An 11,129-nucleotide genomic window follows, 5' to 3' on the forward strand; every position below is an offset into this window, starting at 1 on the left:
TGTATAAAAAATCATTGTAAAAAATTAAAGACAATGAACATGGATACCATATTAAATTTGTACATCAAATTGTAAAAAATTACAAACAACTAAAAGAACGCAATTTTAGTCAAAAGTATAAGGCAAAAATAAAAACGTAAAACAAAGAAATAAACTCACGTTTTTTGTTGTTAAATTGACCGATCGATAGACTAAATTGACACAAATACTACGTATTCCACGCCAGTTATAAAATGGACCTAATTTGCAGCTTTTGTAGTTCATGTTAGACATCAAAAAACTATTTAACGATTATTAACACTCATTTGAGGAAGAAAACATAACTCCATGTCAACGAAAAGGACTTCATTTGCAGCCGTTATTGTTATTCCCGTTAAAACACCTAAACTAAAGTTAACAGCTGTGAATATTTATTAAAGTTTTATAATACCTTTTAACGAAGGGGACTATTATTGCAAGGGATTTAACAGGAAGGACTAATATTGCCTAAAAGGAAGTCTTAGTGAAAATCCATTAACTAAATAAAAGGATTTTGGACCCACTAAAATGGTAAAATAAAAAACTTTCGGAAAGGACAGAGTTAAAAGAAACTTAAGAGAGATGTGGGCCCTACCAAATTAATAAAAAAATAAAAGATTGTGAGGTGGCACACAAACTCACGCACGCTCTTTAATATATATATATATAGGAATATAATTATCTTATATTTAATAAGAGAAATGATATAGTTACAAACAAAAGTTTACTAACCATATTTACAAACACATGTGGACCAATAGAAAAAAAAGTGATTCAAGAAAGAGAAAATAAATTTAGTTTTATTGGTGGTTATTGATGCCACATGGGTTTGTAATTTTTGTTTGTAAAATTTTGTTTGTGGATGTAGCATTGCTCATTTAATAAAGCTTCCAAGAAGTGTATATCCTTTCATCCGTGTCAAAGAAGCATTATATATTTTTGGAAGAAAGATTCATATTTTTGTCTAAAAATTAAAGGAGACAAAATTGAATATGTTGCACGGGTTGGAGTTTACCTTCGGTAGGCCAAATGACAATATAGAAACGTAGAACAGTTTCAATGTGCGCAAATGTATCGAGCTAAGCACCGGGTAATAGGGTTAGCAGCCATTATACATCATTTAAAATGGTGTGTTTTTGCCAAATGATACAAACTATCAAAAACAGTATTTTGGTAAATATTTTTTTAAAAAAAACACTATTGTGATAAATACTTTTTAAATCACACCATTTTGGTTAATAACTCCACTTTGAGTACTCTTAGGCACCCAAGTTGGGTGAAATCTTCTCACACGCTAATTTTCAATCCATAAAAAACAAGGGGTACCAATTATTTATTCATTATACATTAAATATTTAGCATATGAGAAAGATTTCACTCAACTTAGACGAGTATGGTACCCGCGCAATGCGGAGGCGAGTTGGCGAGGACGGTGATGGCGACATCTATTGGTGTAGGTAAAAGTATTTGATTTAAAGGGGTTAGTAGAGATATTTTTTAATATAATGGACTAATGGTGTAATTCAATATTAAGGGCTGATGGTGATTTAATTCATTAAGGGTATTTTGGTCAATTCACATGTACCATTTATGTAAACTTTTAACATAGGGGTTATAATTTTTATATAGTAGTATAGAAGTATAGAAATACAGATGTGTGACGATACCAACTTTACTTCTTCCCTTTTAAATATTATGGTTATAGATATGTATCAAAATAGGTCTTTTGTAAGAAAACATATTATTATTTATTTACAAAAGTTGAGGTTTATATACTAGATAGAACTAATAAATGTTTTAATATTCAAAATTCAATAGGTTTATGTATGAAAGTCAAGCTTCATGTAGTGATTACGAATTGTAACTATCTATATCTGTAACGACTTGGGGACATATATGAAGCAAAAGCAACTAAGTCTCTCAATTTTACTGTTGCATTTAGGGTATGTTTGGTAATAAAAGCTCAGAGCTGAAGTTATGACTTTATCAATAATAAACATAAATATTATTTTGAAAATCAACCATGTACAAGTTTTCAAATTTAAGTATTGATCATTGAATATGTCAGAGGTAATTGAACAAACTTTGTAGATGTTTAAAACATTACATCTTGTTCATTTTTTATCTACTTATAAATAAATGTAACATTAATTCAACAATATTATCGGTAGTATAAAACTTGAACTGCCTCAATATACATCATAAGGTTATAGTATTTCTTTACCACACTTCTTATTATATCATTACATTATCATTTATCAGGTACAACTAATTTAGATAAAAAAAGCAAAATAGTAAAACATATATGTAACTTTCATATATAATGGTCTGATATATGTATGTCCGTATATAAACAAAAACATATGCTCATTTGGTATATCGACTTACCAGTCCATCTCATTCATAGTATGCCAATTCTTGACTCGTACATTTACAACAGAGAAAAGAAAAAAGACTGAAAAGTACAAGAGCAAAATGCCTTGTCCTGTCATGTGTTGTTGGTTTGTGTTCTTTGGAAGTCCTACTTTGGGTTCAATTTCAAGGAAGCACTGCAAAAACCAGACATTACTTCACAAACTTACAATAAAAACAAACATTTTTGTTAAACGAACGCTGCAAAATGTACAAGGGTCGTATACCTATTGATGCAGTAACGTTTGCCGGTGGGTGGAGGACCATCATCGAAAACATGACCAAGATGAGCATCACAAACTGCACATACAACTTCTTGGCGAGGCATGAAAATGATTGATAGGTCTAGCTTTGACTTCACATTGTCTCCAATTGGTTCATAGTATGATGGCCAACCGGTTCCACTGTCAAACTTGGTGGATGACCTTTAGCACGGACAAATTGTGTCAACTTTTAAACAAATCATACACAAAAAAGGGGGTCTTTTATTATTAGTTTCTATGTTCGATAACTTACTCGAATAGTGGAGTGTCACAACAGATGCAATTGTAAACCCCAGGAGTTTTAGTGTTCCAATATTCCCTGAACATTCATAAAAACTTTAGAACTATAGTTACCAAGAAAGGCATCAATTCTATAGCTATGTTCATCTAATCAGGATTAATATTTTCCTTTAACAAGAAACTCAAACATACTCGATGTTACACCTTTTTAATCACCTCAAGTTACGGGCTTGAACCCACACCTCACCCTACAACCACCTTGGATACTGCTAGCTGGTTACAATCATAGATAACATACCATATAGATGTTGTACACAGACATTATGCTTCTAAAACTTCGATGACCTGATTACATATTTTGCCATACTGGCAAATTATTGGTCTCATTTTTATAAAAATAGGAAGAAAAAAAAGTTCACACCAGCTATATCAAAGCTTAATGTAATATGACCTATTTTGAGGAAACTTGACTCCTATTTCAAAATATATCTAAGTAATTCTGATTATAGCTTAGTGTATAATTACTTGAAAATCGCATACGCAAACACCATATAAAAGGAGATATATAGAGATGTTATAAGCATACCCAGAAAAGGCCCTTTCTGTGCCTTTCTGTCTAGTTACATAAAACTGCTCTCCAGTCAGCTTCTTCTTCCATTCTTGATCACTTACAGATTTAAAATCCGTATTTCCTGACTCTGCATTTGATCAATCAACAGAGCTATTAATAAATAGCCGGAAGTAATTGCAAGAGTCAAGAGAACAGTTTTACAGAAGAAAGCCTCTGATTATCGACAGTAATAAGTCCAAACAAATTAGTTCCTCATTCAAGCAAAATACAAGTTTAGCCTCAACACTCGAGTCTACAAATTACTAGTGAGCATTTGGCATTGTGTTTTGAAAGTAATTTTGTGATACGACTAATCTGGATCAAATAGTGTTTTAATGTTCTTGTTAGAGTTATCTTAACAAAAGGTGTAGATTGGCAGAGACGCCCTTGAACCCCGGTGCCATCTTGACACTAGTCATTGTCCACCGCACAAGGATGAGTCCAAGCAACTCCCCTGGCATAATGGGGCTCGCAGGAGACTAGGTTAGGAACTGAGACCTATGATCTTGACAAATTCACTCCTGGGGGCATGTGTATTGTGAGTGTGGGTACCGATTGATAAACTGGTTCTTGTTTAAAGTTGGGATGATCAGATGACAAGTTGCTGCTACTTCTAAACTGATTATCCAAAACTTGTTATTCGATCCATAAATGGCATTTGAGCATGAAATGATGAGCTTGTAAACAACTAAACAATGGAAATTCAACTACGCCAATCACCGTGTCTCCTGAATTCTTAACAAACCTTAGATGACAAATGATTGGCCTACAACGAGAGTTGTGTTTTTCAATCTTTTAGAAGTAATGATTTGAGTGAGATGAATAGTGAAAAGGATAGTGTGTGTACCTAATGATTGGGTATATATAGAGTCCCATATTAGGACCCTGCACGTGTTAGGGGCCTATCCCGTCATGGGCTATCAATAAGAGATACGTAATTAAACACTAGAAACTGAATTATGTCTGATCATATAGTCAGATAATCATGAACTAGTTTCCTATAACCAGACACTCGATACTGATTTGTCTCATAATGTATATGCTACTTGAACAGACCTTTCGAAATGTAATGCCAAGCGCCTCATTATAACACCAAGCATTAAGAGGTGTCATCATTTTCATTAAACTTTGCAGACTCTAACTGCCGGACACAAAAAGGACAACCTCTACTATAGATGGCTATTCTATGGCCATCTCAAGGTGTTTATCCATGAAGTCTTTCAGACTACCTTAGAAGCAAAACCCTTCAACTATGTGTGCCAAACACGGTCTTAGAATTATTAAATTACCTTCTTTTGTAATAACTTATCACCAATATAGGTATTCGAAATGAACCATTTTCTAAGGACAAACTGTAAATATATATATGTCGTATATGCCATTCTAAAAACACACACATGAATACTTGGGTAGACTCAAGATACCATAAATATCTGATACCAATCATACTAATAAATGAATCTTTAAAATCTTTATAGAATCATAAGCCTAAGCTAGGAGTGTTTAGAATTGCTTATTTATAAGTGCCTATTTGCTAGAAAAAGTAAACAGTTACCAAAATGCTTATTTCAAAGTGTTTATTCCAAGATAAGCAGTTTCTAATAAGCACTTAAATACACTACATGACTACAATTAATTTTAAAAAAAAAAATTTTTAAAAAGAGACCTTGGATAGTGGAGTCTGGTTTCTGTGATGATGAAGAAGAAGAACCCATGGAACAAACTAGTGAAGGAAATCTGGTTGTTGGTATTCTTGATATAAAAAGATAAGATGATTTGATAGCTGAATTCAATTGGGGTTTGGATGAAAACTGAATTTGGAGTCTAATACTGTTTGAGGTTAAAGAATGAGAAGCCATTGTTGACTGTACAAAACAGAATACAACGTTCTGGTCCCTTTGGTAAACATTGATTATGTGTTTGATTTTAGTTTAATGTTGTGGAGATTGTTTGAACAAATGGATGATTTTTGACCATGTATTTATTTGGGTATCAACCCATCTCAAGCTCTTCATGATGTGATTCGTTTTAGATTAGATTGGGCTGGCCCAATTATGGAAGCCCAGTATGCTTACATTATCATACCATTAGCAATTTAGCACAAGTCAGTGAGTCACAACACATTGCCACAATTGCATAAATGTATCATAATACTACATATTATCTTTTCAATTATTATTATTATTTTTTTCCAATTAAGTTTTGTAATTCAATGCAAATATTGAACAATCTGTAATCTATGTTTGGTGAGCAAATGCAACACTATCCCAAAGCTTTTAGTTCATCTAAAAACAAGTTAAAGGATCCAAAATTGACTACGTGTTATAAAGTACAAGTTAATACGAGCCAACCAAAAGAAGCAAGGCTTTAGATCAACAAATCATCGATACAATCTTCTTAGAGATGGGTTATTTATGTTTTAGATTAGCACAAAAAAGGCATTCGTAGAGAGAAGGAATTTTTGACATGGATAAATCAACATTTGAATACAGATGATCACATTGGTGTATAAGAAAGTAAGAAGCAAGTCAGCAACAATGTGAGCATTGGTAGTGGCATGGGTGTAAGAGCACACGGTATGGGGGCTCTATAGCGCTCCAAAGGCCCAAAGACTAATGTGGCAATCGACACCTCCTCTCCCACCATACCAATCTCTCCGTTTGGCGTTCTTGGTTAATGCCTTAATGGATTGTCATATCAACATTTTTATCTTTCTATAGAACTCATGTTATATTTCATGTAATACATACAACTTCTTCAAGCTCCATATGCTAAATCCCACCATTTTGAACTAAAGCCATAGATGACAGATAGTTATACACATGTAGATGACTTGAGAGCACACCAAAATTGGATGCAAAAACAAAACTTGAAATATGCAGCAGAAATTGTTATTTCAAAACAAAAACTACATAACTTTAAAACTCACAAAAATACTAAATGGATCTACTTTTAACTATCAAAAACCAAAAAAAAAAAAAAAAAAACTGTAAAAACTACATAACCTTAAAAGGATCTACTCTTGACTATCAAAAACCAAAAAAAAAAACTGTAAAAACTACCAACAGCTCTTGTTACTCCTCTTCATTTCTTGCTACAATCTTGTACTTCCCTGTTGCTTGTTGCTACAAAACAAAACAAGACACAATATAACATCACTAAAAATAACTATTTATGATTCAAATGATCTATAAAAAATTTCTTTTACTACTTTTAGTACCTTTTCCCACAAATCAGTGTGTTTTTTACAAAAACCAGCAACAATAGTCCCTTTGTTTCTGCCTTCTTTATACTCAATACACAAATTTTGCTCAAGCCCACAAGTCACATGAAAACTCAAACCACATTTTTGTTCAGAACAATCTATAACACATCCTTTTGGTTCCTTACAAACATAACATTTTCTAGCCCATCTCTTTTTCAACACTTTTGAACAATCTATCCCTTCTCGACCTTCCGGGTCAGTGAAAAAAACCTCCGGTATGAACAACGCGCACACGATATGCGCCCAACGACCATCTTTAGTTGGTTTCAATGCACCCCCATTATTAGGACATAAACAACAAGATAAAGATTTAGTTTTATCGGTTATTATTCGACATTGCGAACAGAACCAATCACCTTCTGGAACACCTTTTGTTAATGGGTCACCATAACAAGTAGTATGCACCATTAAATTACATCCATCACAAAACACAATTGGGTCTAATGCATCCCCATCTGTACTTTGACATACTGCACACAAAATCCCATCTTCTTCATCATCCTGATTTTTTTCAGTTTCTTGACCATCAACAGATTCTTGGCCCGTTTCTTGACCCGTTTCTCGTTTCGGGTCATATTCGAGATTTAGATCAAACAGCGAAAAGGGTTTGTCAGGAAGATGATTTGGGTGAAGGGCACATATTCTTTTTTTGGCAGGTAAGCAGTAAGTAGCAGCAAGGGAAGCCAAGCTATCAAGATTCGTCGAAATCGATAATGGGTTTCGAGATTCTTTTCGTTTTTTGGCGGGTAAGCAAGAAGGGGTTGGATCTTGATGCAAAAGATTGAATCTTTTGTGTGGTGGTAAGCTGTGAATTTTGTTTTCCATTGTTTGTTTTTGCAGAGAAAAATTGAGTTTGGTTTTGGGAGAGATAATGAAATTTTTGATTTGGATTTTGTTTTTTAAATGAAAGATTTGGGGAAAAATTTGAAGTTGGCGGGAATGGAAATTAGGAATCTTTTTGTAAATATTTTGATTTAATTTTTGAATTTAAAAGTTTGATGGCTTCAAAAAAATTTTAACTGAAAATGTAGCTTTTGTTTTCCCACTAAATATTTAAAAGTTTTTCATTTTAGAATCTGGATTTCACTTAAAGAACTACAAGTTGAATTAATTACTACGAGTACTTTACTAGCACTACTACTTCCTAATAAATATCTTTATGGTCCCTGGTATCTAGATCATGTTTTTGGTAACTTGATCAGATTATTAATGATAGAGGGTCATTTTTTACTCTATCATATATATCATTATAGACATAGAGGGCCCACACTTTTTGGTTGGATACCAAAAAGTGTGGTTGAGAATTGAGATACCCATAATGATCTTTATATATTGAGGATTTATTTACTTATAAAAATAAAGATATTACAGATCATGTTATTCGTAACTAGTTCCCAATAGTATATTTTATACTTTTTTATCCTCATATTATTTTGTTGGTATGTGGATGAGAATATATAAGTCTATTAGACATTTATTCATTAAACAATAAATAATAAAATATTAGCATGTGAGGATTTCCACACCTAAGTTTAGATGTCGGATAGCTTTATATTCTTTTTTCCCTATATATAAACCTAATAGAGTTGTGAGATAAAATAATTAACAAAAATATATGCTAACTAATAATTAATGTACGAATGGTTGAATGAACTACACGATCCCTCAAACCATCCTAAGTTCCTAACAAATAAGAATGACCCACACATTTTACGAGCTGAAAATCATGAAACCTACTTATATCTAATAAATTGTTAATCAGGCCACATACCCCGACCACAGAATATTCTGTAACCCGACCACCCCTCTTTAGGAGCGACAGTCGCTCCTAAAGGGTCGATACATTTATTGCTCGCGGATACCTATGCATATACCGGTTGTACCGTTGACCTGTCAAACCCCCTCTTTAGGAGCGACAGTCGCTCCTAAAGGGGTGCATCGAATAAATAAAAACCGATCGATCCCCCTGCTTCTTTATCAGTCTTCTCCATTCCAATCTCCTTTTCTCTTCTCCATTCCAACCGATCCAACCCCCCTCTCCCCCATATTTTCCGGCCAAGATATTCCGGTGAGGCTTTAGGAGCGACACAGTTTTTCAGTGAGGCTTTAGGAGCGACCCGTCGTTACCCCTTTCGTAAACCTCAACCGATCCAGCCCCCCTCTCCCCCATTTTTTCCGGCCAGATATTCCGGTGAGGCTTTAGGAGAGACCCAGTTTTTCAGTGAGGCTTTAGGAGCGACCCTTCGTTACCCCTTTCGTAAACCCAACGTTAAAGTAAGTTTTTATTTTTTTTTTTATTTCGTATCTATTAATTTGCTATATAGTATATGTATTAGTTTGATGTTATTCTTGTTATGCATAGATGTATTAGGATCGATCTTATATGCCCATAGATTTAACGTATTGTATACGCCCATAGATTTAATGTATTGTTGTTCTTGTGTTCTTGTTGTTGTTCTTGTTTTTGTTATGTAAAAATGTTTGTAAAAAAGTGTAAAAAATATAAAATGTAAAAAAAGTGTATTACATAGTATATAAAAAATATATTTAAAAAAAAGTTTATAAAAGTTTGTACTAGAAAATGTTTGTATTAGAAAATATAAAAATGTATAAATAAAAAAGGTATTAAAACATAAGTATAAAAAAATATTAAAACATATATTGAAAAAGTAGTAGTACAAAAGTCATATAAAAAATTAAGTTAAAAAAAAGTAATTAAAAAAGTTGATATAAAAAGTATTATAATACGTGTATTATTTATGTAGATATAAGAAAAATGCTAGGAAAATGTATAAGTAAAAAAGGTATTAAAACATAAGTATAAAAAGATATTAAAACATATATTGAAAAAGTAGTAGTACAAAAGTCATATAAAAAATTAAGTTAAAGAAAAGTAATTAAAAAAGTTGATATAAAAAGTATTATAATACGTGTATTATTTATGTAGATATAAGAAAAATGCTAGGAGCTCACGGCGGCGACGGCGATGGGAGGGATCCGCACCGATCGTGGTGGAAGAAAATATCAGGCTGCAAAAACAGCGGTAAGAAAATTGACTTTACATTAAATTTAGTTATGCATTGAAATAATTGTATTCTTATCGTTTAAAGTAACTTATTTATGTTATTGTTACTTATTGGTTTTGTAGGCTCGAAGAAAACACCACCACCACCAAGAGGGGCAGCCAAAAATCTAAAACTTGAGGTTGCCTTGAAGAAAAATGGAGGCCCGTTACCCATGTACTTCGACTACAAATCAAAGACCTTTCAGTCGATCGGGGACTACGGGGCTATGTACAAATCTTTGTTAGGCTCGTTGATCGGAGATGTCCCCCAGTACTACGAGTCATGGGACGATGTGCCTGAGTCTATGAGGGACCATATCTTGGAGGAAGTACAGGTTAGAATATGTTTCTTTTTATATTTTTTTACTTAATATGTTTTACAATGATAACCCCGAAAATGCTAACTTGTATTTTTAAACAATGTAGCGCTATTTTGCGATGGACCAGTACTTAGAGCTTGATGAGGACGACCCCACCCGGAAGGCAGCAAAACTGGCTTTCCGTGCTGATGCAGCTAGCATACATAGGCAGAGAAAGTCAAAATTCAAATCTCAGCATTTTACAGCACGGGGGGGTGTAGGCGCAGCAGATACCCTGCAGACAACACCGCCAGCACCGCCAGCCCCGGATTGTTTGTTGTTTTCATACTCGGCCAACATATGTAGTCGGATCCACTCGTAACCTTCGTTTTCATCATACCCCAATGCAACAGCAAGTGCCCGGAATCCACAGTTGCCATCACCACTGACATTAATAATCCCCTTGACGTATGGTCTAAATACATTCGGTATGTCATCAAGGTAACCCTTTATACCCGTCGTCTGCAGTGGGCGAGTGTTAGGTGGTGGTACTGGTAGAGCAGCCAATTGCTGCTCAGCTGATATGGGAGATATTGGTGATGGTGCTGGTGCTGGTGGCATCGGAGGTGATGGTGCTGGTGGCATCGAAGGTTGTGTGGGCGTACTGAAAAAATCAAAGTACGATGATGGTGCAGCTGGCATCGGAGTGCTAGGACCTGCAGGAAAATAAGTATCGGCACTGAAGAACTGATCCACTACGCCTGTTGGTGCTGTTGGTGGCACAGGATAGTACGCGGGTTCGGCTGCGCCGAACAACTGATCTAAGAATGAGGGTTCGGTTGTAGGCTCATTACTCGGCCCTGCTGCTGAAAATTGTGACGATCGGATCAACTCATCAATATAATCACGGGTGTCCTCCCGTAATTCGGTGTCAGGCTCCGCGAAACGTGACTGCGTG

At 34.4% G+C, this 11,129-nt stretch overlaps 3 protein-coding genes across 3 annotated transcripts; 1 reads left to right on the plus strand and 2 right to left on the minus strand.

Moving 5' to 3' along the window:
- Positions 1 to 2,310: 2,310 nt before the first annotated feature.
- On the minus strand, positions 2,311 to 5,441 carry LOC122592647 (peptide methionine sulfoxide reductase B1, chloroplastic). Its single transcript, XM_043764930.1, has 5 exons — positions 5,210 to 5,441; positions 3,520 to 3,631; positions 2,947 to 3,012; positions 2,658 to 2,855; positions 2,311 to 2,567 (listed from the first exon to the last, which is right to left on the minus strand). Exons 1-5 carry the CDS (start codon positions 5,400 to 5,402, stop codon positions 2,540 to 2,542), a joined length of 597 nt encoding a protein of 198 aa, XP_043620865.1. The 5' UTR covers positions 5,403 to 5,441; the 3' UTR covers positions 2,311 to 2,539.
- Positions 5,442 to 6,535: 1,094 nt separating this feature from the next.
- Positions 6,536 to 7,654, minus strand: LOC122594491 (protein Jade-1). The gene is made up of 2 exons (XM_043766940.1): positions 6,764 to 7,654; positions 6,536 to 6,668 (listed from the first exon to the last, which is right to left on the minus strand). The coding sequence occupies exons 1-2, from the start codon at positions 7,631 to 7,633 to the stop codon at positions 6,618 to 6,620; spliced, it is 921 nt and encodes a 306-aa protein (XP_043622875.1). The 5' UTR covers positions 7,634 to 7,654; the 3' UTR covers positions 6,536 to 6,617.
- A 2,112-nt stretch (positions 7,655 to 9,766) lies between these two features.
- Positions 9,767 to 10,901, plus strand: LOC122591936. Its single transcript, XM_043764159.1, has 4 exons — positions 9,767 to 9,851; positions 9,957 to 10,207; positions 10,299 to 10,549; positions 10,700 to 10,901. Exons 1-4 carry the CDS (start codon positions 9,767 to 9,769, stop codon positions 10,899 to 10,901), a joined length of 789 nt encoding a protein of 262 aa, XP_043620094.1.
- Positions 10,902 to 11,129: the final 228 nt, after the last annotated feature.

This window comes from Erigeron canadensis, chromosome 3, assembly GCF_010389155.1.
Source record: "Erigeron canadensis isolate Cc75 chromosome 3, C_canadensis_v1, whole genome shotgun sequence".
In the NCBI taxonomy this organism is placed as follows: domain Eukaryota; kingdom Viridiplantae; phylum Streptophyta; class Magnoliopsida; order Asterales; family Asteraceae; genus Erigeron; species Erigeron canadensis.

Bases quoted from the DNA above. Each gene is read 5' to 3' on its own strand.
- LOC122592647 (XM_043764930.1), bottom strand. From the start codon at position 5,402: ATGGCTTCTCATTCTTTAACCTCAAACAGTATTAGACTCCAAATTCAG. The intron at 3,013-3,519 runs GTATGCTTATAA...ATGAATGTTCAG, and splicing joins ACAGAAAGGGCCTTTTCTGG to GGAATATTGGAACACTAAAA. The intron at 2,568-2,657 runs GTATACGACCCT...TGGTTTTTGCAG, and splicing joins AAACGTTACTGCATCAATAG to TGCTTCCTTGAAATTGAACC.
- LOC122594491 (XM_043766940.1), bottom strand. From the start codon at position 7,633: ATGGAAAACAAAATTCACAGCTTACCACCACACAAAAGATTCAATCTT. The intron at 6,669-6,763 runs GTACTAAAAGTA...TTTGTTTTGTAG, and splicing joins ACACTGATTTGTGGGAAAAG to CAACAAGCAACAGGGAAGTA.
- LOC122591936 (XM_043764159.1), top strand. From the start codon at position 9,767: ATGCTAGGAGCTCACGGCGGCGACGGCGATGGGAGGGATCCGCACCGA. The intron at 9,852-9,956 runs GTAAGAAAATTG...TTGGTTTTGTAG, and splicing joins ATCAGGCTGCAAAAACAGCG to GCTCGAAGAAAACACCACCA. The intron at 10,550-10,699 runs GTAACCTTCGTT...CGTCGTCTGCAG, and splicing joins ATATGTAGTCGGATCCACTC to TGGGCGAGTGTTAGGTGGTG.